This window comes from Indicator indicator, chromosome 29 (genome assembly GCF_027791375.1).
Source record: "Indicator indicator isolate 239-I01 chromosome 29, UM_Iind_1.1, whole genome shotgun sequence".
In the NCBI taxonomy this organism is placed as follows: Eukaryota; Metazoa; Chordata; class Aves; order Piciformes; family Indicatoridae; genus Indicator; species Indicator indicator.
The window spans coordinates 2,144,063-2,169,648 of NC_072038.1; the positions used below are offsets into that span (position 1 = coordinate 2,144,063).

Consider the following 25,586-nt stretch of genomic DNA (forward strand, 5'->3'; position numbering starts at 1 on the left):
TGGGGTGGCCAGGGAAGACAGGGGCGGTTTGCAAGTAGCTGCCTGTGCGGAAGGGGCACGGGTGAGGAGGCGACACCCCAAAAAGCTGCTTGGGCCAGCTGCCGGCTCTCGAGGGGCCTTGCACAAGGCTGGGGGACAGAGGCGGCCGAGCACCCCCAGTCACCGGGGCTGCCGGGGCAAAGGCTGTAGGACATTGTCCCCCACAGCGAACTCCTGGCATTCTGTGACACACGCGGCGAGGCCCCGGGCAGGACTCCGGAGGCAGCGGGTGATGCCCCCCCGCCTGAGGAAGCAGGAGCGGGGCTGCTGCGGACGGAGGCAGCAACGATACGCAGCTCCCAAGGTGCACAGGGGTCCGGCGGCAAGCCCAGCCCCGGCGGAGCTTCCCCTGTGCCCGCGGGAGCAGCGGCCGCTCCCGCCCCGCCGCAGTGGCTGCCGCAGGGCGCCGGGGCTGCGGGCGCCCCGCCTGGGAGGGGTTAAGCGGCGGCCCCAGCCCGGGGGCGGACGGGGCGGCTGCGGCGGCTGCTATACGGCGGCGGGGCTCTAGGTGTCCTGCCTGGGAGGGTCCCTGCTGCATTGCAGCCGCCGCGCTGCTCCCTCTCCGCGCACACAATGGCGACTCCGAGCCCGAGCAGCGGCTCCGGCGGCGGGAGCGGGCCAGGCCCGGGCGGCCCGCAGGCGCACGCCGCCGCCAGCAGCATGCAGGGTAAGCAGCCCGAGCAGCCCCGCGCTAGGCCGCGGCCCGGCCGCCGCTTCCGGGCCGGGCGGCGCGCCCCGCTCTAGGCCTCGGCGGGCCGGGCAGGGCCCCGTGAGTGCGGTTCCCGCCGCGGGGCTGGCCCTGCCCGGGTCAAGCGCGGCGCCGCCGGGCGGGAGCTCCTGCGGCCGAATCCCCGAGCTGGGGGGTGGCTGCCTGCGCCGGCCGCCCCGTGCCCCCCATGCTGGGCCCCGGCCCGGGTTAGTCGCGGCTCTAGGGACCTCGGCGGGGCGCGGCCGTGCCCCGCCGTCCGAAGCGGTGCGGTCCCGGGCCGCTGGGGTGCCGGGAGAGGGGGTGGGCTCAGCCTGGCCCCGGCAGACCTCGCTCCGGGCCTGCCCCGCCGCTCCCTGCGGCTGCCGTCTCCCGCCGCGCCCCGCTCCACTCGGCGGCCCTGCCGCGCCAGCAAACTCCGGGGGAGGAAGGGCGGCCCTGGCCGCCACCGCGCCGCGACCCCTGGGGCAACCGAGGGGTGCGGGACCAGCCCTGGAACCCTGCTCTCGGCGGGGGCTGCACTGCCCCGGGGCCGCGGGGCGGGACAAAGGGCGGCTGGAAACGGCTCCGGCGTCTTCCTGCCGGGAATGGTTTTGCGGCCTCCGGGGCACCCGCGCAGGCCGCGAACAGCAGTACCCGCAGGAGGGTCCTCGCTGGAGGGAAGGGCGACGGGAGCGGGCTGGGACAGCGGGCGGGTGGCCGGACTGGTGTTCGGGCCTGCGGCAGGACCACTCTGCCCTGACCCGGTGCCCCCCGCCTCGGCCCACCGTCAGCCTCACTGTGCCGTGCTGCTGCCACTCTGTCCCTTGTTTGCTGCTTTGGAGGCAGATGTTGAAATGCTTCAGAGAGAACTTCTGCTTCAGTTTCTGGTTTATTCTGATGGAAATTTACAGTGTTTGGAGCAGGGACGTGTCGCAGGGTGCCTGCCTGCACTTGTTGGTGGTTGAGCAAAACCAGTGGGTGTTTATTTTTCAGCCGAACCACAGCAAACACCTTTTGAGTCTTTCCTTTAAAGTTCGACCACCAAACTCTCTCTCTACTTGAGCAGTGTTTTCGGGTTCATTGGGCTGAGGTGACACAGTGATGTTTTATGTTTTGGTTTAGGTAATGGAGGGCTGGTAATACTAACAAAGGTGTTTGTGCTCCTTTGGGACCTTTGATTTTTTACCAGAAGGAAAGGTCTCTCACAGAGGTGCTGGGTTGTTTGCTGTGGCCTGTGCTCTGTGTCCTGTTGGGGCACAACCGAGGCTCACAGGACCTGCTTGAGCAGAGAGCTGATGACACAAACAGAAGAGTCTGGTAAACTTGGAATAAAAAGGTGAACTTTTGCTGTTCACAGCTTTCCCTGGGTGAAGCTCTTGTGTGGGATGGCTGAAGGACCGTGTGGGTCGCAGCTGGGCCCAGGGAGGCTAGTTTTTACCTGTGTTTACAACACTTTATCAAAACCAGAATCCCAGACCTTGGAAAATAAACCCCTGGATGGAAGGCTTGGCCACAACACCCCAGAGCCTTTCTGATGGAAGGAGAAATGGCCTCGCTGCAGTGTGGGTACAACTTGCTGCGTTGCCCTCTTGCTTTCTGCCTGACCACTGCTTCTGTGTCTCTGAATGGTTTTGCACGTTGGCTCCAGAGCCTGTGGTGCCCTTTAAGCCTGTGACCATGCAGCACTTCCATCCTTTCTGCAGGTGGAGGACAGGCACTGGTTTCTGCTGTAGATGGTTTAAAGAGGCTGTTTGAACGTGAGGCAGGACAAGAGGGCAGGTTTGCTGACCCTACACAGGTGCCTGTGGTGAGAGCTGGGGTTGGGGTGTTTTTGTTTCTGTAGGTACCAGATGAGTATTTAGGTGCCCTGGGAGGAGCTGAGTGTAGGATCCTGGGTAACTCTGGAGGTTGCTGTGGCGGTGGTGGTGGAAGCAGGTTCCTGGGACCAGCGAGAAGCTCCATCCCGAGAGAACCATGACCTTACACTGTGACTGCTGATGCAAAGCCAAGGGAAACCTGTGGGTGGGATGGAAAGAGGCTGGTGGTGGCTGGAGGGGTCTGCAGTCTGCTGGGGCAGGTCCTGTTGCCCTCAGAGGTGCACCATGGCCTTGCCTCCAGTACATGTTTGGCTCCTTGCTGGAGCCAAGGTGAGCTGAGCTGTGCCCAAGCAAACCCACCAAGAAACAGTGAGCTTTCTGCAGTTGGGATGCTCAGCATTGGCTCAGGTGGGGTTGGGCAGGCACTGGCAGTTGGTAGGTGTGGGAATGCCTTCCTGGGTGGGGAGAGAGGCAGGTGGGGCTGTGGCAGTATTGATTTAATTGGCTTACGTGACATGGTGAGGTGGAGCAGGGAAGTTATTAAACTGGAAACAAGTAATTATATTTAAAAACAAAAAAAAAACTTGTGCTCAGTTAATTTTCAGCCAGAACCACTCTGGCCTGGCTTGTGCAACTGCTGATGTGAGGGAAGTGGTGGGAGCAGGAGAGGGTGGGACAGCTCCCACAGCTTTGGCAAGTGCCCATCACCATGGCAGAGGTCCTGTGGGCAGAGGTCTATTGTTTGTGGAGGCTGTGCCCATAAGACTTGTGCTCAGGCAGCTGACTGAAGGTGAGAGCCTCTTACAAAGGGTTGCTACTTCAGTATGAGGGCTGGAGGCTTTGTGAGGGGCTGTGCTGGCTGTGATTGGGGTAGAAGAGATTTTCTTCCCTGTAGCTGATAGGGGCTGTGCTTTGGGTTCATGCTGGGGACAGGGTTGATAATCCAGGGATGACTTAGTTGCTGCTGGGCAGTCAAGGCCTTGTCTGCTCCTTAACACCTCACTAGCTGGCAGGCTTGGGCTGCACAAGAAGTTGGGAGGGGACAGCTGACCCCAGCTGACTACATGGATATCCCAGGCCATAGAGTGTCACTCAGCAATAAAACCCAGGGAAGAAAGAGGAAGGGAGGACACTTGGAGTGATGACCTTTGTCTTCCCAAGTCACTGGTGAAGTCCTGCTCTCCTGGGGATGGCTGAATCTGACATGCTGAATCTGACATGCATCTGGCCTGCCATGGGAAGTGGTGTTGGAATTCCTTGTTTCACTTTGTGTGAAACACAGCTTTTGCTGCACCTCTTAAGCTGCCTGCATCTCACCAGTTTTCTCACTTTTGTTCTCCTCATTCTTTCCTCCATCCCAGCAATGGGGAGTGCACCAGTGGCTGGGAGGGGCTGAGCTGCTGGCTGGGGTTAAACCATGCTGAACATCTGCTCAGCAGGGGCTTGGGGTAGGGAGACGTCTTCATGGAAGTTGAGGACCATCATGTTGATATCTGGAGCTAGAGCAGCACATCCAGAAGTCTCTACAGGCCACCCTGTTTTGTTTTATATGCTACAATTTTGATGTGCTTAGGCACATTCCAGGTGCCAGTGCTGAGGTGAAGGGACAGCTGGTTGCCCTCACACTGCCCTCACTGTGCAGCCATGGCCCTCAGACCTTGTGATCAAGCAAGAGGTTGCTTCAGGTCTTAGTGTTCTGCATGCTCCAGCTTCATGCTTCTGTTCTTTGTCAGCTGCACGTCCCCATGAGCTTTTTTCTTCCCAGAGGGTGTCCCAGCCACAGCAGTTGATGGTGCCATGTTCAAGACATGACTGACAACTTGGAGACAGAGCTGGAATTCTGAGCCTAGAAAATAGATTCTGTTTCACAGTCTTTGAAGTGTTTTTGTGTGCCTGGCTGTGGGGGATTGCTGATCTGAAGTGCTGTGGGGTTGTGTTAACAGTCCTGGGGCAGTGGGTATTGAGTGTCCTGGAGGTTTTGGGGGGAAAGCAGGGATTCTGTGGGAAGCAGGATATCCATCCCACTGTGACAGTGCCTGAAGGAAGAGCAGCACCCAGGCTGCAACTGGAGCAGTTCTGCATTTCTCACGTTGCCAAAATTAGTGATAGGCTCTGCTGCAGATATTAGGCAGAAAATTGAGGCATGATGGTATGAGATTGAGAAATGTTAATTAATTCCAAGGCATGGGGAGAATGCTGATTCTAATTGCAGTTTGTGGGGTCAGTTGTCCTACCTGCAGTGTCAAGCAGGAGCTGGAACTGCCTGTGGCTGTTATGGATTCAGCTTCTGCATTCAGGAAGGCTGGAGGCATCTGGGGCTTCGCAGGGTGCTTGCAGCTTGGTGTGCTCTGGTGTCTCTCAGCAGCAAAGCATTCCTTCTGTGTGTGTCTTTTTAGAGTCTGCATGGAATCTGGTATTTTTGGTTCCCTTCCCAGGTGTGGTCCTGTCTGCTCCCCAGCTGAGGCCTTTGCCCTTTCTACCTCACTCCAATCTTTCAGGTTTAGCAGAGATCAGAGAAGATCTGTGTCTGGTTAGAGTCCTCTGTGGCTATGAGGCAAGGCACCTGGGCAGGGAGGTTGCTGAGGGGTATCTGAGTGACTTTGTCAGTCACTGTGGTCAGGTGTGTCAGTGTGTAGCCTGTGCTGTGTCTTTAGGGGAATTGCAGTTTCTTCAGTGCTGGCAAAGCAGAACATTGCTTGAAGCCATTTGTGAGTGTCACTGAGGCCCTCATGGTCCTTGGTACAGGAATTTGGTAAGAGGCGCCAAGGCTCCTGTGTCCTCCTCCTCTTAGTGTGGCTGCCTTGGTGTGTGCTAGGAGTGACCAGACCAGTCCTCAGCACTGCTGGAGGTACTCCTGGACCTAGGCCCACCAGGAGCAGAAAGAATGAGACATTAATGCCTTGATGTAGAGATCTTGGATCTGCTGGGGCATAGTGTGGGCACTGCCAGAAGGCTGGTGGGTGGCTGTAATTACCTCTCTGAGCAGAGGGGCTTCATGGATGGAGAAAGTAAGAGGAGCCCCAGCAAACACTTCAGTTTGCTTAGGGACCCTCTGAGAGAGGAATATGGGAGAGAAGACAACAGTAGGAAGGTGGAGGTGTTGTGAAGCAAAGGGAGCAGCACAGAAGCAGCAGATTGGATGTGGAGCAGTGTATGAATAGCCAGGTGAGATGAGATGCATGATGCTGGTGAGAAAACAAGGAAGACAGAAAAGAAAAAGGCAAGAGAAGTGATTGGAGGGGAGCATTGCTCTTTGTCCTCAGCAGATAGTGAAACAGGCATTGCTTGTCCCTGCTCTTGTTCTGGTGTGGGCAGAGGGAGCTGGGTCTTCAGCAGGTGGGATTTGACTGCTTGAAGTCAGAAGGTGACTGCACTTGCCCTTGCCTACAGTGGACTTACAAAACCTTTGTATTAAAGGTGAGCTGCTGGTGCAAGCTGATACTGGCAGACTGGTCAGGCTGGGACACATTGGCATTGATGATTGAAAGTGAAGATAGTTGTGTGGTGAGCAAAGCAATGGAGTTCAGTTCGTGCCCAGCAGTTTATTCCTGCAGAGTGCCTGTGCCAGGCTGTGGCTGACCATGCCTGCTCCTGCCAGCCTTGAGTTGGGTGCTGGTGTGCACCTCCCTGGGCAGGACTCTGCTAGTTGGCAAGTAGGTGGCTTTGCTCTTGAGCTTTTCGCTTTTGCTTTGCTTGTCATCAGTTGACATTCTCCAGATGTCAGGTTTCCTGGGGCAGCACAAAAGTGCAGCTTGCTCTCCTCAGACACTGGGAGGCTTTTTCAGTTATTTTGTGCTGATCTGATGGAGCCAACAGGATGGAAATCACTCTTGTCACCTGTCAAAACAAGGGCCACACAGTGAGGGAGAGAGAGAAGTTTTGTGAGGAAGCAAAAGAAAGAAATCTGCACTACCCAGACTTGATTTCATTGAGGATTCCCCTGAACTCGGTGTGTTTGCAGTCCTGGCAGGTATGGAGTGAGGCATCAGTTACAGGAGCCCTGTGCTAGCAGATCAAGCTCTCTGTGTATCAAACGAACATAAACACCTCGTTAGGATCTACAGCTGGGACAGCATTGCTGCCTTTGATGTCAGGTGTTTGGATTCAGGTTTGATCAGGTTTTATGTGAGCTGAAAGGAAAAATGGAGGAATAGATGCTGTAGCCTGTGGGGGCTGGAAGAAAAACTGCAGGAGAGGGAGAAGCTGCACAGGATGTTTGTGTAGTGCTCAGCCCTGCAGGCAGGAACCAGCAGCAGCCGTCCAGCCAGGGGTCACCCAAGCCATGTTTCTGAAGAAGGTACCAAAATCTGAATGGATGAGATGCTCCTGGCCTCCCCTCAGAGGCTGGAGTGCTCTGATCAGGACCCATACCCAGAGGTGCTGGTTATGTTCCCAGATCCCATGGTCCTCATTGAAAATGGACTCTGCTGTGCTCACTGAAGCTATCTATGCTTCCTTAGGTGGGCCTGGGTTTCTTGGGCCTGTTGTGTGCTGAGATAGCAGCAGCCAGCTCAGGAGAGTGGGAACTTCTGGGCTGCAGTCAGGAAACCTGCTTGATTGTGGCAGTTGAAGCTTTTCATCGTGGTTCAGGGGTTGTCTGTCACCTTGGGGATGTTCTAGTCAGGATGGATTATTGTTGTGGTGGTTGTTGGTGGTCATTGGTTATTGTAGAATCTGAGCTCCTGCTCTGCAGACATGAACAAAATGTTTTGGGGCTTCCTGTGTTGATCCTGGTTGTTTATAGTTGGGCTGTAATGTCTCTTCTACAATGAGAAACTCAGCCCCTGTAAAGACAGCAGTTTGGGAGAATCTCTAAGTGCATTGCTTCAGTAGCTATTGCATTTGTAAGCTGTTCATTTGATGTACTTTGGTTGGTTTCTGGTTCTTGGCTGCTGGTGGAGGAGCTCACTTGGCCTGCAGTGCTGTGAGCCCTGCACTGTTGGTCAGGTCTGGGATTGCCAGCGAGGGACTTTTGTCCTTGGGATCCTCAGGTTGCTTTTTGTGTTGCCAGCTTGTCTGATGGCAGCAGAAAGGTTTGAACAGTGGGTAAAGGAGGGTGCAGTGCCCTCTGAGCACTGAAAAATGCCTTCCCTTGGAGAAGGTCTGTTGCTGTAGCTGCAGTAATTAACCTGCAGCAGTTCAGTGGTGGCAAATGCCCCTGAAGAGACACTTCCCCTGTGTTCCTTCAGCTCAGCTCCTGAGTGAGTTGAGTGGTGTGTCCCTGCTGGGCTTTGGCAGTGGAGCAACTGATGGATGTTGGTTAGATCTCGGAGATCCTCATGATCTCCAAGTATCTGGAGCACTGTGTCTAGTTCTGGAACCCCTGTTGCAAGAAGGATCTGGACGTGCTGGAACATGTCCAGAGCAGGGCCATGAGGATGAGCAGAGGGCTGGGGCTCCTTTCTGATGATGACAGGCTGAGAGAGTTGGGGTTGTTCAGTCTGGAGAGGAGAAGACTCCAAGGAGACCTTCTTGTATCTGAAGGGGGCTACAAGAAAGCTGGGGAGGGACTTTTTAGGCTATCAGGTAGTGATAAGACTGGGGGGCATGGATCTGAGCTAGAGAAGGGGACCATAGGAAGAAGTTCTTCCTCATGAGGGTGGTGAGACACTGGAACAGGTTGCCCAGGGAGGTGGTGGAAGCCTCATCCTTGGAGGTTTTTGCAGCCAGGCTGGATGAGGCTCTGGGCAACCTGATCTAGTGTGAGGTGTCCCTGCCCATGGCAAGGGTTTGGAACTGAGTGATCCTTGAGGTCCCTTCCAACCCTGACAATTCTGTGATTTCTTGGTTTACTGATGTGGCCACTGCTTCAGGACGAGTTCTGCAGTTCCTGCTTCTTGGTGCTGCTGGCACTTGTTTGGAAGGTCTGAAACAAAGGCCTCACCCCTCTCAGCAGGCAGCTACTTGGATGTGTGGAGTGACTGTTAAAATACCAAAATCAGTGCAAAAGGAAGGACATCCAAGTTATTCTGAAGGTGCTGTGGGTTAAGTCAGTGTCCATAAAGCCTGACAGTGCAGGGAGGGTGCTTCATCTGGGGCAGGATTGCAGGGAGGCTTTGTGCAGCCTTGAAGCCTGTTTTGGTTTTCACTGGGGGTTCTTCTGATTGTCTGAGCAAGACAAAGTAACTTTTGCCTTGGCTTTGCACTCTGTTCCCTATCCCAGCCCCACCTCCTTGTGCCATTGCTGAGTTGCTGGGCAAGGTCTGTCTGTTACAGATCTCACTGAGGTTTGCTGGATGGACTTGTGTAAATGAAATGTAAGGTGCTTGAAAACCTGCCACTGTAGATGGCCCATGTGTGACAGCCCCTTGAAGGGTCATTTCTGTGTTAGCAGCTTTGTGTTGACTGCAGGAGCTGGTACAGGTACAACTTTAACACAGGTACCCCTGTGACATCCATACACTTGCAAGGTCTGCAACCCCTCTGCCAGCTCTCCTTGCTGAGGCTGCATGTTCCCCTTGCCCTGTGCCTGTCCCAGTCAGGAGCTCACCTTCCCCTCTGCATGGGCACAGCTCCTCAGGCTGCAGTGCCAGGGCAGGATGCTGCTGCTAGGGATGGCAGGGAGCAGGATGCCACTTCCCAGAGGTGGTTTGGCTCTGTCACTTGTCACACCATGCCCAGGCAGCACATTGGGCACATGCTTACCCTAAACCTTTTGACAACAGAACTAACCCCAGCCCTCATAGCTGGTGTGGCTGGCAGGGCAGAGGAGTGTGCTGCCCATGCTGGCCTGGTGCTTCTGACTCAGGCAGGAGCCTCCCTGCTGCCAGGCTGTGCTGCTGCCAAGTGCCTTGTGTGGCCTCCCCAGACGCTGTCCTGCATGGTTGGAGGGGGTGGGGGCTCAATTTACTCATCTGGTTCCAGCTTCTGTGGGGTTTGTGCAATTTGTGTCTGTTTTTGCTTGTCGGGGATCAAGCAGATTTCCACAGCTGCACTGTGCTGTTGAGCCAAGGGTGTAAGGAATCAGCCCCTGGTGTCAATAACCCCATGAGGTAGGAGAGCCCCACATTGGAGCTGATCAGCTCCCTGCCTGCCTTCAGTCCCAGTCCTGTCACCTCTTCAGAACTCTGCCTGCCTGGGTTGGTCTCTGTTCTGAGACACTTCTGGAAGCTGGAGGGAAGGATGGACCACAGGGAGCCATGCAGTGGGACAGGCTGGACCTAATTCCTGAGATTTAAGGTGGCAAACTCAGGGAACAAGAGAGATTAATTTTAAACCAAAGGCTGTAAAAACTCATCAAGTGTGGCAGCTCAGTGCATTTGGAAATGACAGTAAAGGGGGAAGGGGGGATTGAGAGCTTGCTCTGCCCCAGGGTCTGAGTGTGGCTCAGCCATGGCAGCAAAGCTCCACCTCAGCCCAAGTGCCTGTGTTTTGGCCAGGCTGCACTGCTGACTTCAGTTTGAAACTTTTCACTCCACTTTGGGCGTCTGCAATCTTACTGGGGAGGCTTTAGGTCTTGGAGATGCCCCTGGTCTCTTGGAGTATTCCAATACCTAGAGTACTGTGTCCAGTTCTGGAACCCCTATTCCAAGAAAGATCTGGAGGTGCTGGAAGGTGTCCATAGAAGGACCATGAGGATGAGCAGAGGGCTGGAGCTCCTCTCCTATGAGGATAAGCTGAGAGAGTTGGGGTTGTTCAGTCTGGAGAGGAGAAGGCTTTGAGGAGACCTTCTTGTGGCCTTCCAGTATCTGAAGGGGGCTACAAGAAAGCTGGAGAGGGACTTTCTAGGGTGTTGGGTAGTGTTTAGGGGATGGATCCAAACTAGAGGAGGGGAGATTGAGATTAGACCTTAAGAAGAGGTTCTTCCTCATGAGGGTGGTGAGACACTGGAACAGGTTGCCCAAGGAGGTGGTAGAAGCCTCATCCCTGGAGGTTTTTAGGGCCAGGCTGGATGTGGCTCTGAGCAACCTGCTCTAGTGTGAGGTGTCTCTCCCCATGGCAGCAGGGTTGGAACTGGATCTGGATCTGGAACTGGAACTGGATCCTTGAGGTCCCTTCCAACCCTGACAATTCTGTGATATCTTGGTTTACTGAGGTGGCCTCTGCTTCATGATGAGTTCTGCAGTTGATGCAGGTGCAGGGTGGTTGTGCCTCCCCATGGTAGGTGGACATAGAGAAGCATGACTTTTATCAGCTGTTGTTCCAGTGCACAGAATCTTTGTGTTTTCCAGGAGCCCAAGCTGTTGTATCAGAGGTCCTGATGGAGCTCTCTGCTCTGCCTGTTGGGTGCCTGCTTCAGGCCTGCACAGACCCAGTGCAGGGTGTGGGGGATCTCATTGGCCTGGATTTGCTTCAGGACTGGCATGTGATGCTGCAGAGCATCTCCCAAAATGTGTGACCTTGACTCCTCAGGCTGCAAGCCCTCCCTGGAGGGCTCTCTGCCGTTGCTGTTGGGGAGGAAAGGCAGCGTTGGTGTTGCCCAGGATCCGCTCCCTGCTGAACGTGAGCGCTGCTGAGGCTGTGCTTAGCAGAAACAAGCATGTTAGCTGTGTACGAGCACCAGGGGAGCCCGGGGATAGATACTGCACAAATTGTGTATTTATTAGCTGCTAAATTGATTTCCTCTTCTGCAGATCGAAGCCTTTGTGTTTGCCCTTTGCTGGAGGCAGTGTGAGCCCTCCAGGAAGCAGACGGCTGGGGCTGGTCCTGGAGCGAACAAAGAGTCCCCAGTGCCAGGAATGAGCCTGGGGTTTGAATAATTTATCTGATCTTTCTGAGGTGTTTCAGGAGATGTCCTGTGGTGTAAGGAGGACAGCTGCTCGGAGCAGATGGAGCTGAGCTGAAAGGGAGTTGGTTCTTTTATCTGTTTTGGTCTAGGCTTGTTTTTTTATCTGTGGACTAAAAAAGGTTTTATGGTTTGCTTTGGAGCAGGTTCCCTGAATTCACCATCACCTTGCCCTTGGACCAGGGAGCAAAATGTTTGTGCTCTGAAGAGGTTTGTGGACAGAGATAAAAGAGTTTCCTTTACAAACACATGGCTGTGTTGCTTTGACCTGGGAGGGGTTATGGACCAAGATGAAAGCTTTGCATTTGGAAATCCCTTCTGGGGAGTGATGGGCCCATGTCTGGGTTTTCCTGTAAAGACCAATTCCCCTCCTGAGCAGTGTCAGTTCAGGACCTGGTCTCATGCCAGACACTGGAAACCTCACCCTACCTTTGATGCCTTCTTTCCTCCTGTCCCACTTGGAAATGTGGGTGGGCAGAGGGTAGGAAGGGTGAGGATGGTCAGAACTACTTCATGCAGTGCTGGCCAAGGCTGGCAGCCCAGGGCTGAGGACAGACACAGGATTTTTGTCCTTTCTTCAAGGTAGCAGGAACAGTCAGCATGTGGAAGCTGGGGTACCTGGATGATAGCTTTTAAAGCTGGTTAACACTGATTTGGGGGAAAGTAGAAATCAGCTCTCTCCTTTCTGACCTCCTGTAGCCCAGCTGCTGTCCCTAGGAAGTGTGGCTGGATGGTAACAGAACTTAGGCAGGTTATGCAAAGGAGTTGTGAATGAACTCAGACTTCTGCTGGAGGAAGGAGATTTGGATTTGAAGGGTTGGAGACTGTTGCTGTAGGCAGCAGCTTGGCAGTTGAATTCCTGCTGCACTGGGGCACATGTGGTGGAATATATGAATGAGCTTGCCAGTGCTCTCCTGGAAATGCAGAATGGAGTTCAAAGTATGTTTCTCATTAATTATTTCTTTTTGAAAAGAGTTGGAGTAACATCCTGGAGCTTATCTGCCCAGCTGGCTATGCCAGAGTCCTGGCTTTGCCACTGTACACCAGCAGAAGACATCTGTGGGGCTGAGAACAAGACTCTGCTCTCAGGCCTGTTCCTTTGCCTTCATCCCTGCTGATCTTTCTGAGCAGCTGAGCAAATGGAAGAGGGATCTTCTCAGCATGTGTGGAGGTGGTGAAGGCTGAGATAGAAGTGGGAGCTGATGTGGGTGTCCCAGGTGTCTCTGTGTGCTCACACAGGAGAGGGCTTGGCTGATCAGGGATCTTCTGTTATTTGCAGAGGAAATTCTGAGGCTGATTTGTCAGCAGGGCTGCTTTGTTCCTGCCCCACAGAAACACATTGCCAGTGAGGGATGTGTGGCTGCAGGGTTTGTGTCAGCAGAGACCTGAGATGTTCCTGGGGCTGCTCACTTGCTTTAATATAGACAGGTCTGTTGCCACTGACTGGAACAGGAGCCTGTAACTGAACTGGCAGCAGGGAACCTGCTCCATTGCTGAGCTGCCAGAGGTCTGAGCTGCACCCTGCCTGGTGCCAGGGTACTCTGCTGCTCCCACAGCACCTGGGATGCAGTCCAGGAGCTACTTGTCCATGGTGCTCTTTTTATTTAGAAACAGAAGCTTTCTGGGAAGCTTTGGGTTTCCCTCTCAGATCTGATTAATGCTGTGGCTTTGGCAGCAGAGCTCTGACTGCCCAGCATTCGTGTCCTCAGGAATCCTGTGCTGCTGTGCCCTGAGTCTTGGGGTCCCACAGCAAGCACAGCCACCACTCTGTGGTGATGTTCTTCAGCTTGCCAAGAACATATAGAGCAGCACACCAAAGTGCAGATGGAATGGTACTGGGGTGAGAGTCTTGCTGTCCCTTGGCCATCATGTTCAAAAGATGTGAGTTTCACAACCAGCATTGGCAGGTGAAGCAGCCAGCTTTGGTCAGAGAATCAGGGGACCTCCAAAGGTCATCCAGTCCAGCCCTCTCTGCAGTAAGCAGAGGCATCCTCAGCTAGATCAGGTTGGGTTTGTCCAAGCTGGCAGGAGGTGCTGCTGATGCTCTCCTGCCCAGCAGGAGCATTGACTCTGCAGGAGAAGTAGTGACTGCTGGGGCAGTGGCAGGGCCAGGGAGGTGCACAGGCTGGCTGAGCTGTGTCCCTGCTCCTGTGGGTTCCAGCAGGCCCTGAATTCACAGCAGTCTCACAGCAATGACTTCTGCTAAATTTCTATTTCATAGTTCAAGCCCAAAAGCTGCCAACTGTGTTGTGCTGGAGGAGGAGGTGACTGTTCCCAGGGCTTTGAGTGCTGCAGCAGTGGTTAATTGTGACCAGAGCTTGCAGGTGATGCTGTGGAGTGGTTCTGCTCAGTGTTTCAGAGGAACAGGGTCACCAGGCTTTGCTGGAGGAAGAGTTTTGGTCAGTCCCAAGCGTGGCAGTTCTTTCAGGTGGCTGGGAGTTCAGTGTGCTCTGGTCCCTGTTAGGACTCCAAACCAGACAAAGACCCTTGGAAATCTCTTTGAAAATAAACTAAACCTACTGACAGCCTGGGAAGGTGAGGAGAGGGTGCTCCCTGCACTCCCCACGTGTGCACACTCGCTCTGCCAGGCTCAGCTGGGGCCTGGCTAACAGCTCCAGCCTGTGCCACACTGCTCAGCTGGCTGCCCAGGACTTCCTCCCACAGGTTCAAGGCTTGGTCTCTGCTGGTTGCCCCTTTCTGCCTCACACCCAGGCACGTTGAGCTCCTGTGTAAAACATCACACTCTGCCTTCCAGAAGGCAGTTTCACTCTTAGCTGGAGATGTTCTTTCAGTTGCCAGACTGCAGTGATTTCATGTTGTGTTGGTTGTCACCTTCCAGGTGTGTGCTGCTGCCTCTGTGTTGCCTGGAGGTGTTCATGGTGGTGGCATTGCTGCCCTGGCCTGCTTTGGGCTGGGTAAGGAGCCAGCCTCTGTCCCCCTTGCTCCTGCTGATGGGTAGTTATTTGTGATATCTTTGGAGCTCATTTTGTCTCTTGGGCTGGCTGATGGCCTTGCACAGGACAGAAAACGTGGGCAGCAGGAGCAGGCTGGTGCCCCCAGCCTCACCCTGCCCCAGGGCAGCAGCACCAGAGGCAGACCCATGCAGTGCTGCTGCAGGGTTGGGTCTGGCACCAGCAAAGAGAAGCTGATACAAGGGTGCTGTGAGGCAGCTCTCACCTTCTCAGCACAATGTTGCAAGTCTTGCTGTAGTGCAGAAGTGGGGGAATCTTAAACCAAGGCAGCCCAGGGCAGCTTTCTGCAGGCAGTGAGCAGAGCTGGCTCTGGTCACAGCCTATGCACAGATGGCTCAGAAGGTGGAAGGTGCTTACTTGCAAAGGCCTTGGGTGGTTTTGTGTGGGACAGTCAGAATTTTGTGTGCAGAACTGGTGCATGAGCTGGGGTTGTTCAGCCTGGAAAAGAGAAGGCTCCAGGGAGACCTTCTGGTGGCTTTTCAGGACTTAAAGAGGGCTCTAAGCAAGCTGAGGACAGACTCTGTCAGGGCCTGCTGTGACAGGACAAGGGGGTATGGTTTGAAACTCAGAAGAGGGAGATTCAAACTGGAGAGAAGGGAGAAATGTTTGCCACTGAGGGTGGGGTGAGCCTGTCCCAGGCTGGCCAGAGAGGTGGGAGCTGCCCCATGGCTGGCACCAGTGCAGGTCAGGTTGTTTGGGGCTGTGAGCAACCTGCTGTGGTTGGGGATGTCCCTGCTGGCTGCAGGGGGTTGGGCTGGAGGAGCTTTAAGGATCCCTCCCAACCTGAGGCATTCTAAGGGGTATGTGTTGGGTTCCTTTTCATGGGAGCTCTGAGGGGGAAGGAGTTAATGGGAGGGAGGGCAAGGGCAGGTGATAGCTGGATCTGTGTGGGGGCTACTGGCTGGTATTTTTGCAACAGTCTTCTGTTACTCAGCCTGAGACCTTGGGGATTAGCTGGGTAGGCTCCCAGGCTCCTTGCTGTTGCAGACCCACCTGCCCTTTGCACAGCAGGGGAGCTTTTTGCCAAGGACTTTTTGTCAAAATCCAGTGGACTTGGGAAAGTTTTGTTTAGAGACTCTATGGTGTTTGCTTCTATATCAGAGAAACTTTGTGTTTGCCCTTAGTTCTGGGGCTTTGACAGGATGAAAAGCTTGTGTAACTCCTAGGAGAGCCACCTCTCGTGCAGCAGCACCACTGAAAAGGAAATTCAGAGGGAGGTCAGGGAGAACACTAAGGAGCACTGGTTTGGGTGTCAGTGCTCTGGGAAAGGCAGAGGGACTGCCCATCTCCATTGGCTTGGTCATCAGTGGGGAGGGTGAGGACTGATCTTGGTTCTGCTGCTGGCTGCCTGCTTGGGTGGGCACTGCAGATGCCATTTATAGGCTCTGCTCTAGATGCATCACTGCAGGGAGCTCTGTGCCACCTGTGACTGGCAGGGTGTTAAATGCCTCTTGGTTTCCCCTGCCCTTCATTTGTCAACTTTGCAGGTGAAGTGGCCAGAGGCAGCTTCCTGAGAGTGCCATGGGGGCACATTCCCTGTGCACGCTGCTGCAGTGCCTGCATCACTGGGGCCTGCTTCTGCAGGGTGCTGGGGGCTCAGCTCTGCCTGAGGAGTGGGGTGGTGCCATCATCTGCCCCTTTTTTCCATGGATCTGTAGCCAGGGCTGCAATGTGGTTGCTCCTGGTGTGACCCTGGGCTTGCTGTGAGGAGTGGCATACACTGAGGGGCTGTGGGCAGCACTGCTGCTCAGGGGCTGTGGTGCAGCCTGAGTGGCTGTCAGCAGCAACTGGGGTCCCACAGCAGGTTATGGTCTGTGTCCTGCCCTGCTCCAGGCTGGCTCTTCACTGTGCTGTGTGGTGCTGCCTGCTTCACCTGCTCTGGTCCTTCACAGTGCTGGAGAGCTGGGCCCTGCTGGGAAGTTGCCTGGGTGTGTGCAGCTGGGCTGGATAGTCTAAAGTGGTGCTTAATGGGAGCAGATTTCATGCAAACCTCCAACTTTCTGGGAACAAAACCAGCCTCTTTGGCCTTAAAGAGCGTTGGCTGTTCCTACCAAACTCAGAACAGAGCTGTTCTGGTCAAGTAGGCAGTCAGCAAGAAATCCCAGAATGCCCCATGGTGGGCAGCTGACCCCAAGAATTTAGTTGTGATTTTCTGGTTTCAATTGACACAGGAGGTGTTTCTCAGCACTGATGTGCTGCTTTGACTTGCATCATGGAATCACAGAATGGTCTGGGTTGGGAGGGACCTCCAAAGGTCGTCTAGGTCAACCCCTCTGCAGTCAGCAGAGACATCCTCCAGGTTGCCCAGAGCCCTGTCCAGCCTCACCTTGAATGTCTCTAGGGATTGTGCCTTAACCACCTCCCTGGGCAACCTGTTGCAGTGTTCCAGCAGCCTCATGGTGCAGAGCTTATTCCTCACACCCAATCTAAATCTGCTCTTCTCCAGCTTGAAACCACTGCCCCAGGTCCTGTCCCTGCAGACCTTTGCACACAGTCTCTCTGCAGCCTTCTTGCAGCCCCCTCCAGGTACTGGCAGGCTGCTATTAGGCCTCCCTGGAGCCTTCTCCTCTCCAGGCTGAACACCCCCAGTTCCCTCAGCCTGTCCTCATAGCAGAGGTGCTCCAGCTTCCTGTGGCCTCCTCTGGACCTGCTCTCCAGGTCCATGTCCTTCCTGTGTTGAGGATTCCAGACCTGGATGCCAAGTAGTCTGCTGTGCTTCAGGCTTTCATACAGCCTGGTGTGCAAAGGCTCCAAGCATTTTCAGTACTGTCCTGGTTTTTGCATCACTCCTGGTACTGAGAATATGATTTTGCTTCCAGCTGAGAAGCTGTGGATTTCCTGCTCCTAAAAGTGTCTCCATTTCTCACAGTGCCAGTGAAGACCACCTCTGTTAAGACTTTGTGAAAGGTGACTGTTGAGGTGGCTGCCTGCCTTCTGCTTCTCCTCTGGCGGAGCAGCAGCAGGTGACACCACTGCTGGGTGTGGGGCACTGAAGGTGTGCTGCCTGCTGAACTGATCTGAAGTGCTGCCTGGATGTGCTTTGCTGGTGTCACTGGAGCTTGGTAAAGGTTCTGCTGAGCAAAGACCTGACCTCCTAGGTGCTTTTGTGTGGCACTTCAGGATGTCTGTCAGCTTGCTGGGGAACACCTCAGGTTTCTGTCCCCAGCACAAGCTGCATGGGCACCTGGTTCTCTTATGGGTCACTTGTGGTGCTGCTGCTCTCTGTGAAAACCAGCAGAGGCCTGAGGCATTCTGCAGGCAGTGCTGGGGGTGCCCAGCACTGCTGGGAGCCCCTGGAGCCTAGGGGGGGCTCTGTAGGATTCAGTCCTCTGCTTGCTGAGGCTGTGCAGTGCTGCCATGCCCTCAGTGCTGGCTGCAGTGAGCTGGGAGCTGTGCTGGCAGCCAAGGCTCTGCAGGGTTTTACTTTGTGTTAAACCCTGAGTTGTAGCAGTCTTGTGCCTGCATCTCTCGCAGTTTGCACTCAATGCACTGATTTGTTCCAGCAGCTCTGACATCTCCGGAGGGAGCTGTGAATGTTTGGTAAACAATGGGTGCCTGTGGCTTTATCTGGGTGTGCTTTGTTGGTGCTGCTCAGACACGTTTCTTCTCAGATGCTGGCCACAGAGAGAGAGGCCTTTGTCGGCCACAGCTTTACACAGCCTGATGCTGCTCTGCTGTGGGGAGCTGAGCAGGATGTGTGCCCTGGAGTTACAGCCTGGAGGGAGGCTGCTCCCCTAGGGCAGGGCTGGAGAACACCCATCTGCTCTGTCACAGCTTCCTGCCAGCACAGGAGGTGTGCACACTGCACACTGAGGTAACAGTGTCTGAAGCAGGCATTTCAAATCTATTTGGCAAGGTAGAGCTGGGTGGCAGGGTTGGATTTAGGCTTGCAGACCTTGCAGACCTTTCTGGTAAATCCTTCAGACCACAGTGACTGAAATGTGAAAAGAGGCAGAAGGAAAGCACCTGCCTGGGCAGAGGGATGCCTGCTGCAGCCTGGCTGCTAGAGCTGGCTTGGGGCTCTGCAGGTGAGGCTGAGTCAGGGCTGGGGCTTGCTGCTGGGGACAGCTGGCACCCCGTGTTTAATGCCAGCCTTGTAGCTTGAGGAGGTTGATAAATACTCCTGAGGACAGTGGCTTGCCTCTGTGGCAGTGCTTTTCTCAGCTGCCTGGCATGTTAATAAGATTGTAAATACCTCTGCAGAGCTTTAGTTGCTATCCCAAGGAGCCAGGCTCTGTTCAGTGGTGTCCTGTGGTAGGACAAGGGGCAATGAACACAAAGTGGAACCCATGAGGAGAAACTTCTTTGGTGTGAGGGTGCTGGAGGCCTGGAGCAGGCTGCCCAGAGAGGTTGTGGATTCTCCTTCTCTGGAGACTTTCAAATCCCACCTGGATGTGTTGCTGTGTGACCTGCCCTGGGTGACCCTGCTCTGGCAGGGGAGGGTGGACTTGATCATCCCTGGAGGTCCCTTCCAACCCCTACTATGCTGTGATTCTGTGGCATGGACCTGTTGCCACCTCCCAGAACATGATGGTCCCTGCTGTAGGTCCATGTTTTGCCCAGAAGGACATCATCCAGCCTGTATCAGTTGTGAGGTTTTGTGCTGAGCAGGGAAAAGGCTGTGGCTGTTGCCTGTACAGGAAGATCAAAGATGTGCAGGGGATGGAGGTGCTTTACAGATGCTGTTTGTTGTAGATGACAGGAATGTAGCACAGGTGTCTGGATTTCTCTTGTAAGCCATCAAGTAGTACCAGGGTTTGATCCCGGCTCTTTCATGGCAAAGCAGCAGCATCTCAGGTGAGGAGGCAGCTTTGCCTCACCCAGGCACTTACAGAACTGTGTCTTCTGCTGAGCTGTGCTCAGAGACCTGGGCAGGAAGCAGCTGGGCTGTTAGTGAGCTATGAAAGGAACAGCGAAGGTCCCAGTGCTACTGCCTTCCCCCTGCCCTGAGGAGATCAGCTCCTGTGGGGCCAGCTGGGGTGCAGCCCAGGGGGGCTGCAGAAGGTGATGCTGGAACTTCTGGGGCTCAGGTCCCCTTGGCCAGGGCTCAGGTCCCTTCATCCCTTTGCTGCAGCTCACTGAATTCCCCAACCCTCTCCTGTGGCATTCCTTGCCCAGGTGGCAGCCCAATCCCACTGTAGCTGGGCTCCTGCCTGTGCCCACCATCGGCCCTCTCCTTGGGGCACACCACTGCCAGGGGGCTGCTTTCCCAGTTCATTTTACTGATGAGTCCATAGAGCAAAAAGAAAGGGTCAGGGCCTGCCTGTTCCTTCCTTTGTTTGTTGATTTATTTATTTAGAGAATGGTTTGGGTTGGAAGGGACCTTCAAGAGCATCCAGCTCCAACCCCCTGCCATGGGCAGGGACACCTCCCACCAGCCCAGGCTGCTCAAGGCCTCATCCAGCCTGGCCTGGAACACCTCCAGGGAGGGGACAAACACAGCCTCCCTGGGCAACCTGTGCCAGTCTCTCCCCACCCTCCCTGCCAAGAACTTCTTCCTCATCTCCACTCTCAATCTCCCCTCTCCCAGCTCAAAACCGTTGTCCCTCATCCTGGCACTCCCAGCCCTTGTCAAGAGTCCCTCCTCAGCCCTTCAGGTACTGGAAGGCTGCTCTGAGGTCTCCCTGGAGCTTTCTCTTCTCCAGGCTGAACAGCCCCAACTCTCCCAGCCTGTCCCCATAGGAGAGCTTCTCCAGCCCTCTGCTCATCTTTGTGGCCTCCTCTGGCCCCTCTCCATCAGCTCCAGGTCTTTCTTGTGCTGGGGGCCCCAGAGCTGGAGGCAGTGCTGCAGGTGGGGTCTGAGCAGAGCAGAGGGGCAGAATCCCCTCCCTGTGCTGCTGCTCTCCCTGCTCTGGATGCAGCACAGGATTCCTGCATTACATTGCATAAACTTAGGCAAAATGAGAAATGGAAGCAGTCAACTCTCAGATATGAGGAAGTAAAAAATTAAAGAATAAAAATGAAGAACAACTCCAAGGAGAGTCTGATCTGTTGAGCTTCATCACCAGAGTTAAAACTGTGACATCCTTTCCATTCTAGATGTGTTACACTGCAGAGGGAAGCTGCTTTGCCAAGACTGTTTTTGCTGAAGTTGATAAACTGACCTTGTTCTGAGCCTGTGTTTGAAATGGGAGAACATGTTGTTGGGGTACTTCAACAAAAAAAGTGTGTTGGGATTCTTTGTTTTCTTTCTCCTTTTTTAGAGATATCAGTTTGGATTTCACTGCTGTCTGCAGTGGCCCAGGGAAAGAGCAAAACAGGTACAGAAGAGCTGGTGAAGCTTCCCAGTGCGTTGGACACTGGAATGGGAGAATCTAGAATCACAATATCGTAAAACTTTATGATCTCAGAGGTGTTTCCTGACTCCTACCCTTAACCCAGCACTGCCAGCCTGCCATGGCCCTCTGCACCACACCTACACAGCTTGGAAACCCCTCCTGGGATGGGGACTCCACCACTGCCCTGGGCAGCCTGGGCCAGGCTTTCAACACACAGTGAAGAAGTTTTTCCTCATGTCCAACCTAGATCTCCCCTGGTGCAACTTGAGACTGTTTCTTCTCTTCCTATTATGTGTTTCTTGTGAGAAGTGCCCAACCCCCACCCTACTGCAGCCTCCTCTCAGGAGCTGTAGAGAGCAATGAGGTCTCCCTTCAGCTTCCTCTTCTCCACACTGAACACCCCCAGCTCCCTCAGCTGCTCCTCCCCAGCCCTGTTCTCCAGACCTTTCCCCAGCTCTGTTGCCCTTCCCTGGACCTGTTCCAGCTCCTCAATGTCCTTCTTGGAGTGAGGAGCCCAAAATTGAACTGAGGATTCAAGGTATGGCCTCACCAGTGCCCAGTCCAGAGGCACAATACCTGCCCTGCTCCTGCTGGCCACACCATTGCTGATCCAGGTCAAGGTGCTGGTGCCCTTCTTGGCCACCTGGGCACACTGCTGGCTCTTCTTCAGCTGATGGCAACCACCACCTCCAGGTCCTTTTCAGAGAGGCACTTTCCAACCCCTCTGCCCCAGGCCTGGAGTGTTCATGGGGTGGTTGTGCCCCAAGTGCAGGACCCAGCTTTTGGCCTTGTTGGCCCTGGCTTATGGCTCCAGCCTGGCCAGGTTGCTCTGTAGAGCCTTTGAGCCCTCAAGCAGATCAACACTTCCAGCCAGCTTGCTTTAGTCTGTAGGGTGGCAGAGGCTGCTTTTAGCCCCCTAGTCCAGACTGCTGGTGAAGACATCTAAGAGAACTGGCCCCAGTGAGAGCCCAGGGTGCCTGAGTGTTTGTAAACATGGAAGGTCTCCATGGCTTTGCTCATTGTATCTTCTGATGCAAGATTTGGTGCTCATCAGGGTAAACTAAGGAGATGGGTTAAAAAATGCCCAACCCAGAGGGAAGTGATTCTCTTTGTGCATTGGGTGGTTAAGCTTTGGAAACTGTGGTAGTGTGCTGAGTGTTAGAGGGATGATGAAGAGCAGCATGGAGAAGCTTTTGGAGAGAGCAGTTCAGTGTCACCATGTACAGGGAGAACCTCTGGGCCAGGAGGCTGGTGGGGCCTCAGCTGGGTGGGTGCTGTCCTTGGGGTGCTTTGCCTGGTCAGGTGCTGTCATAGAGGACACACAGTGGTGAGGTGGGACACTGGGCCAGCTTCTGGCAAGGTTGGGTTGGTCTTGGGTTGGGTGAAGCAAGCACTCCCCACCCTACATCACTTGAAGGTGGGGAAGGGCTGGGGGGTACCTGAAGGGGGTTGCAAGAAGGATGGAGAGAGGCTGCTTACAAATGCCTGCAGTGACAGGATGAGGGACAATGGCTTCAGATTAGAGCAGATTTAGATGGGATATCAGGAGAAAGTTCTTTACTATGAGGGTGGTGAAACACTGAAACAGGTTGCCTGGGGAGGTGGTTGAGGCTTCATCCCTGGAGTTGTTTATGGTGAGGCTGGACAGGGCTCTGGGCAACCTGATCTGCAGGGGGTTGGACTGGATGAGCTTTGGAGGTCCCTTCCAACCCAGACCATTCTGTGGGATAAAATCCTGCTCTTGGTGGGTGTGTGGCTGTCTCACAGGCTTCTCTGGCTGCTGGTGGTGGATGGCAGTGAGTCCTTCAACAATTACTGAGGGGTTTTTCAGGCAATTCCTAATGGCTGCAAAAGGATGGCACTGAAAAACTGGCATGCTGGGTGGCTTTGGGTATTGACCATAACCCTTGGTTTCATGTCTGCATTGGTTTTAATATTTTTAACCTCAAGAGAAGCCGATGGGGTCAGTGATTGTCATTGCCCAGGGAGCTCAGCTGCAGTTGCTGTGTCCCTCAGCGAGCTGAGATGTTCGGCTGGTTGCAGCACAGATGTGTAGCTCTGCTGGGATCTCTCCTTTACTGAAACAGCTTCTCTCAATGCTCAGAAGTGTCAGCAGGACCCAGGGATGTGTTTTGCAGGACAGCAAGGCTCCTGTCTCAGTGTGATGGGCTCTGAAGCTCCCAGTTAGCTGGAGGCAAACATGACAAACAGCAGCTGGGTGTCTCATGCTGAGAGAGGACCACTTGGCAGAAGCAGTTCATTGTAGAAGCGTCTTGGGGTTTCTCCAGTGGCAGCAGAGTAAAGCTGGTGTGATTCTTACCAGATTTTGTCCAGAAATAAGAATCTGAATTATTTGGTGTCATTTGTAAGCCTGCTTGTCCAGACTCTTGTTTGCTTGTCCTTGAGCCTTGGAAGAAGACAGTGGCCAGAAGTGCCACAGGTCGATATTGCTTCTCACAGGCACTGCCTCTCCTGAGAGCATTCAAAAGGCAGCAGTGACAGCTGGAGTGAATCTGTATCTCCAGACAGCCTCTGCCCTTCCCAGGAGAACAGAGACCAGAGGAGTGACAGCTGGAGCCTGCCTGGCATCGTTCACGGGCTGGGACCTTGAGGGGAGATAGAGATTGAGAGCAGTGTGGCCATGGTGCTACCCCTGGGCCGGAGTCATGAAGTGCCTGGGAAAGGTTTCTGTGCAGGAGAGGGAAGCCAAGAGGAGAGTCTGGAAATGGGTAGCCAGAGACAGCTGTAACTTGTGGGCCACATGCTCCAGAACCTTTTCTTTCTCCAGGGGTACTGAACCCTGGCATTTCCTGAGCACTTGGGATGCTGAGTAACAATATTGCAGTACCTGCTGCCCTGTGTGCTCTCAAGGGTCTTCAGGGTCCAAGTGACATCCTGCCCATGTTGGGACAGTCTGGCACATGGTGACTTCATCAAGTAGGCTTTGATGTGCTCCCCAGAGAGTGTTTCCATGTTCATGCTGAGCAGTTCTGTGGCAATGAGCTTTGAAGGCCATGGGCTATGTGGTCCCCACATGCTTCTGTGGCAAGAACAGTCCAGCACTAGGGAATTGCATTGGGAAAGAAGCAAACAGCAGTCTGGAAGGGGTGGCAAGGTAAAAGTCCTCAGAGGCAGCTGCTTTGGTGGGTTCCTGCTATGGGTGCAGAGAAACTGAAGCAGCAGCAGTATTGTTGGAGGCAGCATCTCTTGTCTCAGCCTTTCCTGGGCCAGCTCATGGTGCAAGCAGCTGGAAGCAAGAGTGGTCAGGGCAGCAGTCTGGGGTAAAGCCAACCTGGCAAGGGCAGCTCTACTGCCTCTATGGGTAACCCACATGGGATCAAGTGGAGATGCTGCAGTGCTGGTTGTTTGTGATGGCAGATCTTGCTTTGGTGTGATGTTGCTGGTGCCCCCAGCACGAGAAGGACATGGGACTGTTGGAGAGGGTCCAGAATAGGCCACAAAGATGATCAGAGGGCTGGAGAATCTCTCCTATGGGGACAGGCTGGGAGAGTTGGGGCTGTTCAGCCTGGAGAAGAGAAGGCTCCAGGGAGACCTCAGAGCAGCCTTCCAGTACCTGAAGGGGCTCCAGGAGAGCTGGGGAGGGACTTTGGACAAGGGCTGGGAGTGCCAGGATGAGGGACAATGGCTTTGAGCTGGGAGAGGGGAGATTGAGACTGGAGATGAGGAGGAAATTGTTGAGAGTGAGGGTGGGGAGAGACTGGCACAGGTTGCCCAGGGAGGCTGTGGCTGTCCCCTGCCTGGAGGTGTTGAAGGCCAGGCTGGATGAGGCCTTGAGCAAGCTGGGCTGGTGGGAGGTGTCCCTGCCCATGGCAGGGGGTTGGAACTGGATGAGCTTTAAGGTCCCTTCCAACTCAACCCATTCTTGCACTGTTTCTTGCACTCCAAGCCCAGCCAGGTTCAGCCAGGCTTGCCAGGGGAGGTGTTCATAGAAGCTGTGGTAAGTGCTGTTGGGTCTAGCCTAGATCATGTACTGAAGCTGCAGAGGTGTGGGTCTGCTCGTGTGGGGAGGGTCTCTCAAACTGGGAACCACCCCCCCCATCCCCCCAGTCTTAGTCACTGGGCAGTCTTGCTGCCCTTGAGTGTCACAGCAGTGCTGGGCTCTGGGGGGCTTCCATGGAGGCAATGGCCAGCAGCACTCCCAGGGGCCTGGCTGAGCTGGGCCTGGGTGGCTTTGTGCTCCCTAAATGGAAGCAGCCTTGGGGCTGGTGGGGAATTACCACAAATCACAGAAACATTCAGGTTGGAAAAGAGCCTCAGGGTCACCAAGACCAACCCAGAACCCTACTCTGCAAGGGTCACCCCTGAACCATAGCCCCAAGCACCACATCCAAACTACCTTGAAACACAGCCAGGGTTGGTGACTCCATCACCTCCCTGGGCAGCACATTCCAATCCCTGACCACTCTTGCAGTGAAAAATGTTTCCTCCTCTCCTAAACCTACTCAGTCACAGCTTGAGGCTGTCTACTTGTTCTATCACTCATTACCTGTGAGAAGAGACCAGCAGCAACCTCTCCACAACCTCCTTTCAGGTAGCTCTACACAGCCAGGAGGTCTGCCCTCAGCCTCCTCTTTTCTAAACTAACCATCCCCAGCTCCTTCAGTTGCTCTTCATCAGATTTCTTCTCCAGACCCTTCACAGCTTCCTTGCCCTCCTCTGCACTGGCTCCAGCACCTCCACATCTCTCTTGTATTGAGGTGCCCAAAACTGAACACAGTACTTGAGGTGTGGCCTCCCCAGAGCTGAGTACCAGGGCACAGTCACCTCTGTGCATCATGGCTCAACCTTTCCTCATGAAGTGCCTCCTGAAAGGAGCAATGCTTGGCACACTGCTACAGGGCACAGCCCTCATCTGGGTGCAGCTGCTGACTGGGTGGTACAGTCAGTGCCAGTGCCAGACCTGCTGAGCATCCTTGTGCCCTTGGCAGAGTTTCTGCTGTCACAGTTCTTAAACCCAGCTACTCAAATCCCAAGCTTCCTTCATCCAGACTCCCCAAAGTTAGCTGTGCTCTGTGCTGGAGTTCTTCATGGTTTCCTCCAGAATCT

The 25,586-nt window shown here is 54.5% G+C and overlaps 1 protein-coding gene across 1 annotated transcript in view; it reads left to right on the forward strand.

Moving 5' to 3' along the window:
- Nucleotides 1–612: 612 nt before the first annotated feature.
- The window catches only part of MAP2K4 (mitogen-activated protein kinase kinase 4), an 89,805-nt gene continuing 64,831 nt past the window's right edge, over nt 613–25,586 (forward strand). Inside the window, exon 1 of the mRNA XM_054393723.1 lies at nt 613–706. Coding sequence (XP_054249698.1) covers nt 613–706 — 94 coding nt within the window. The remainder of the gene's footprint in view (nt 707–25,586) is intronic.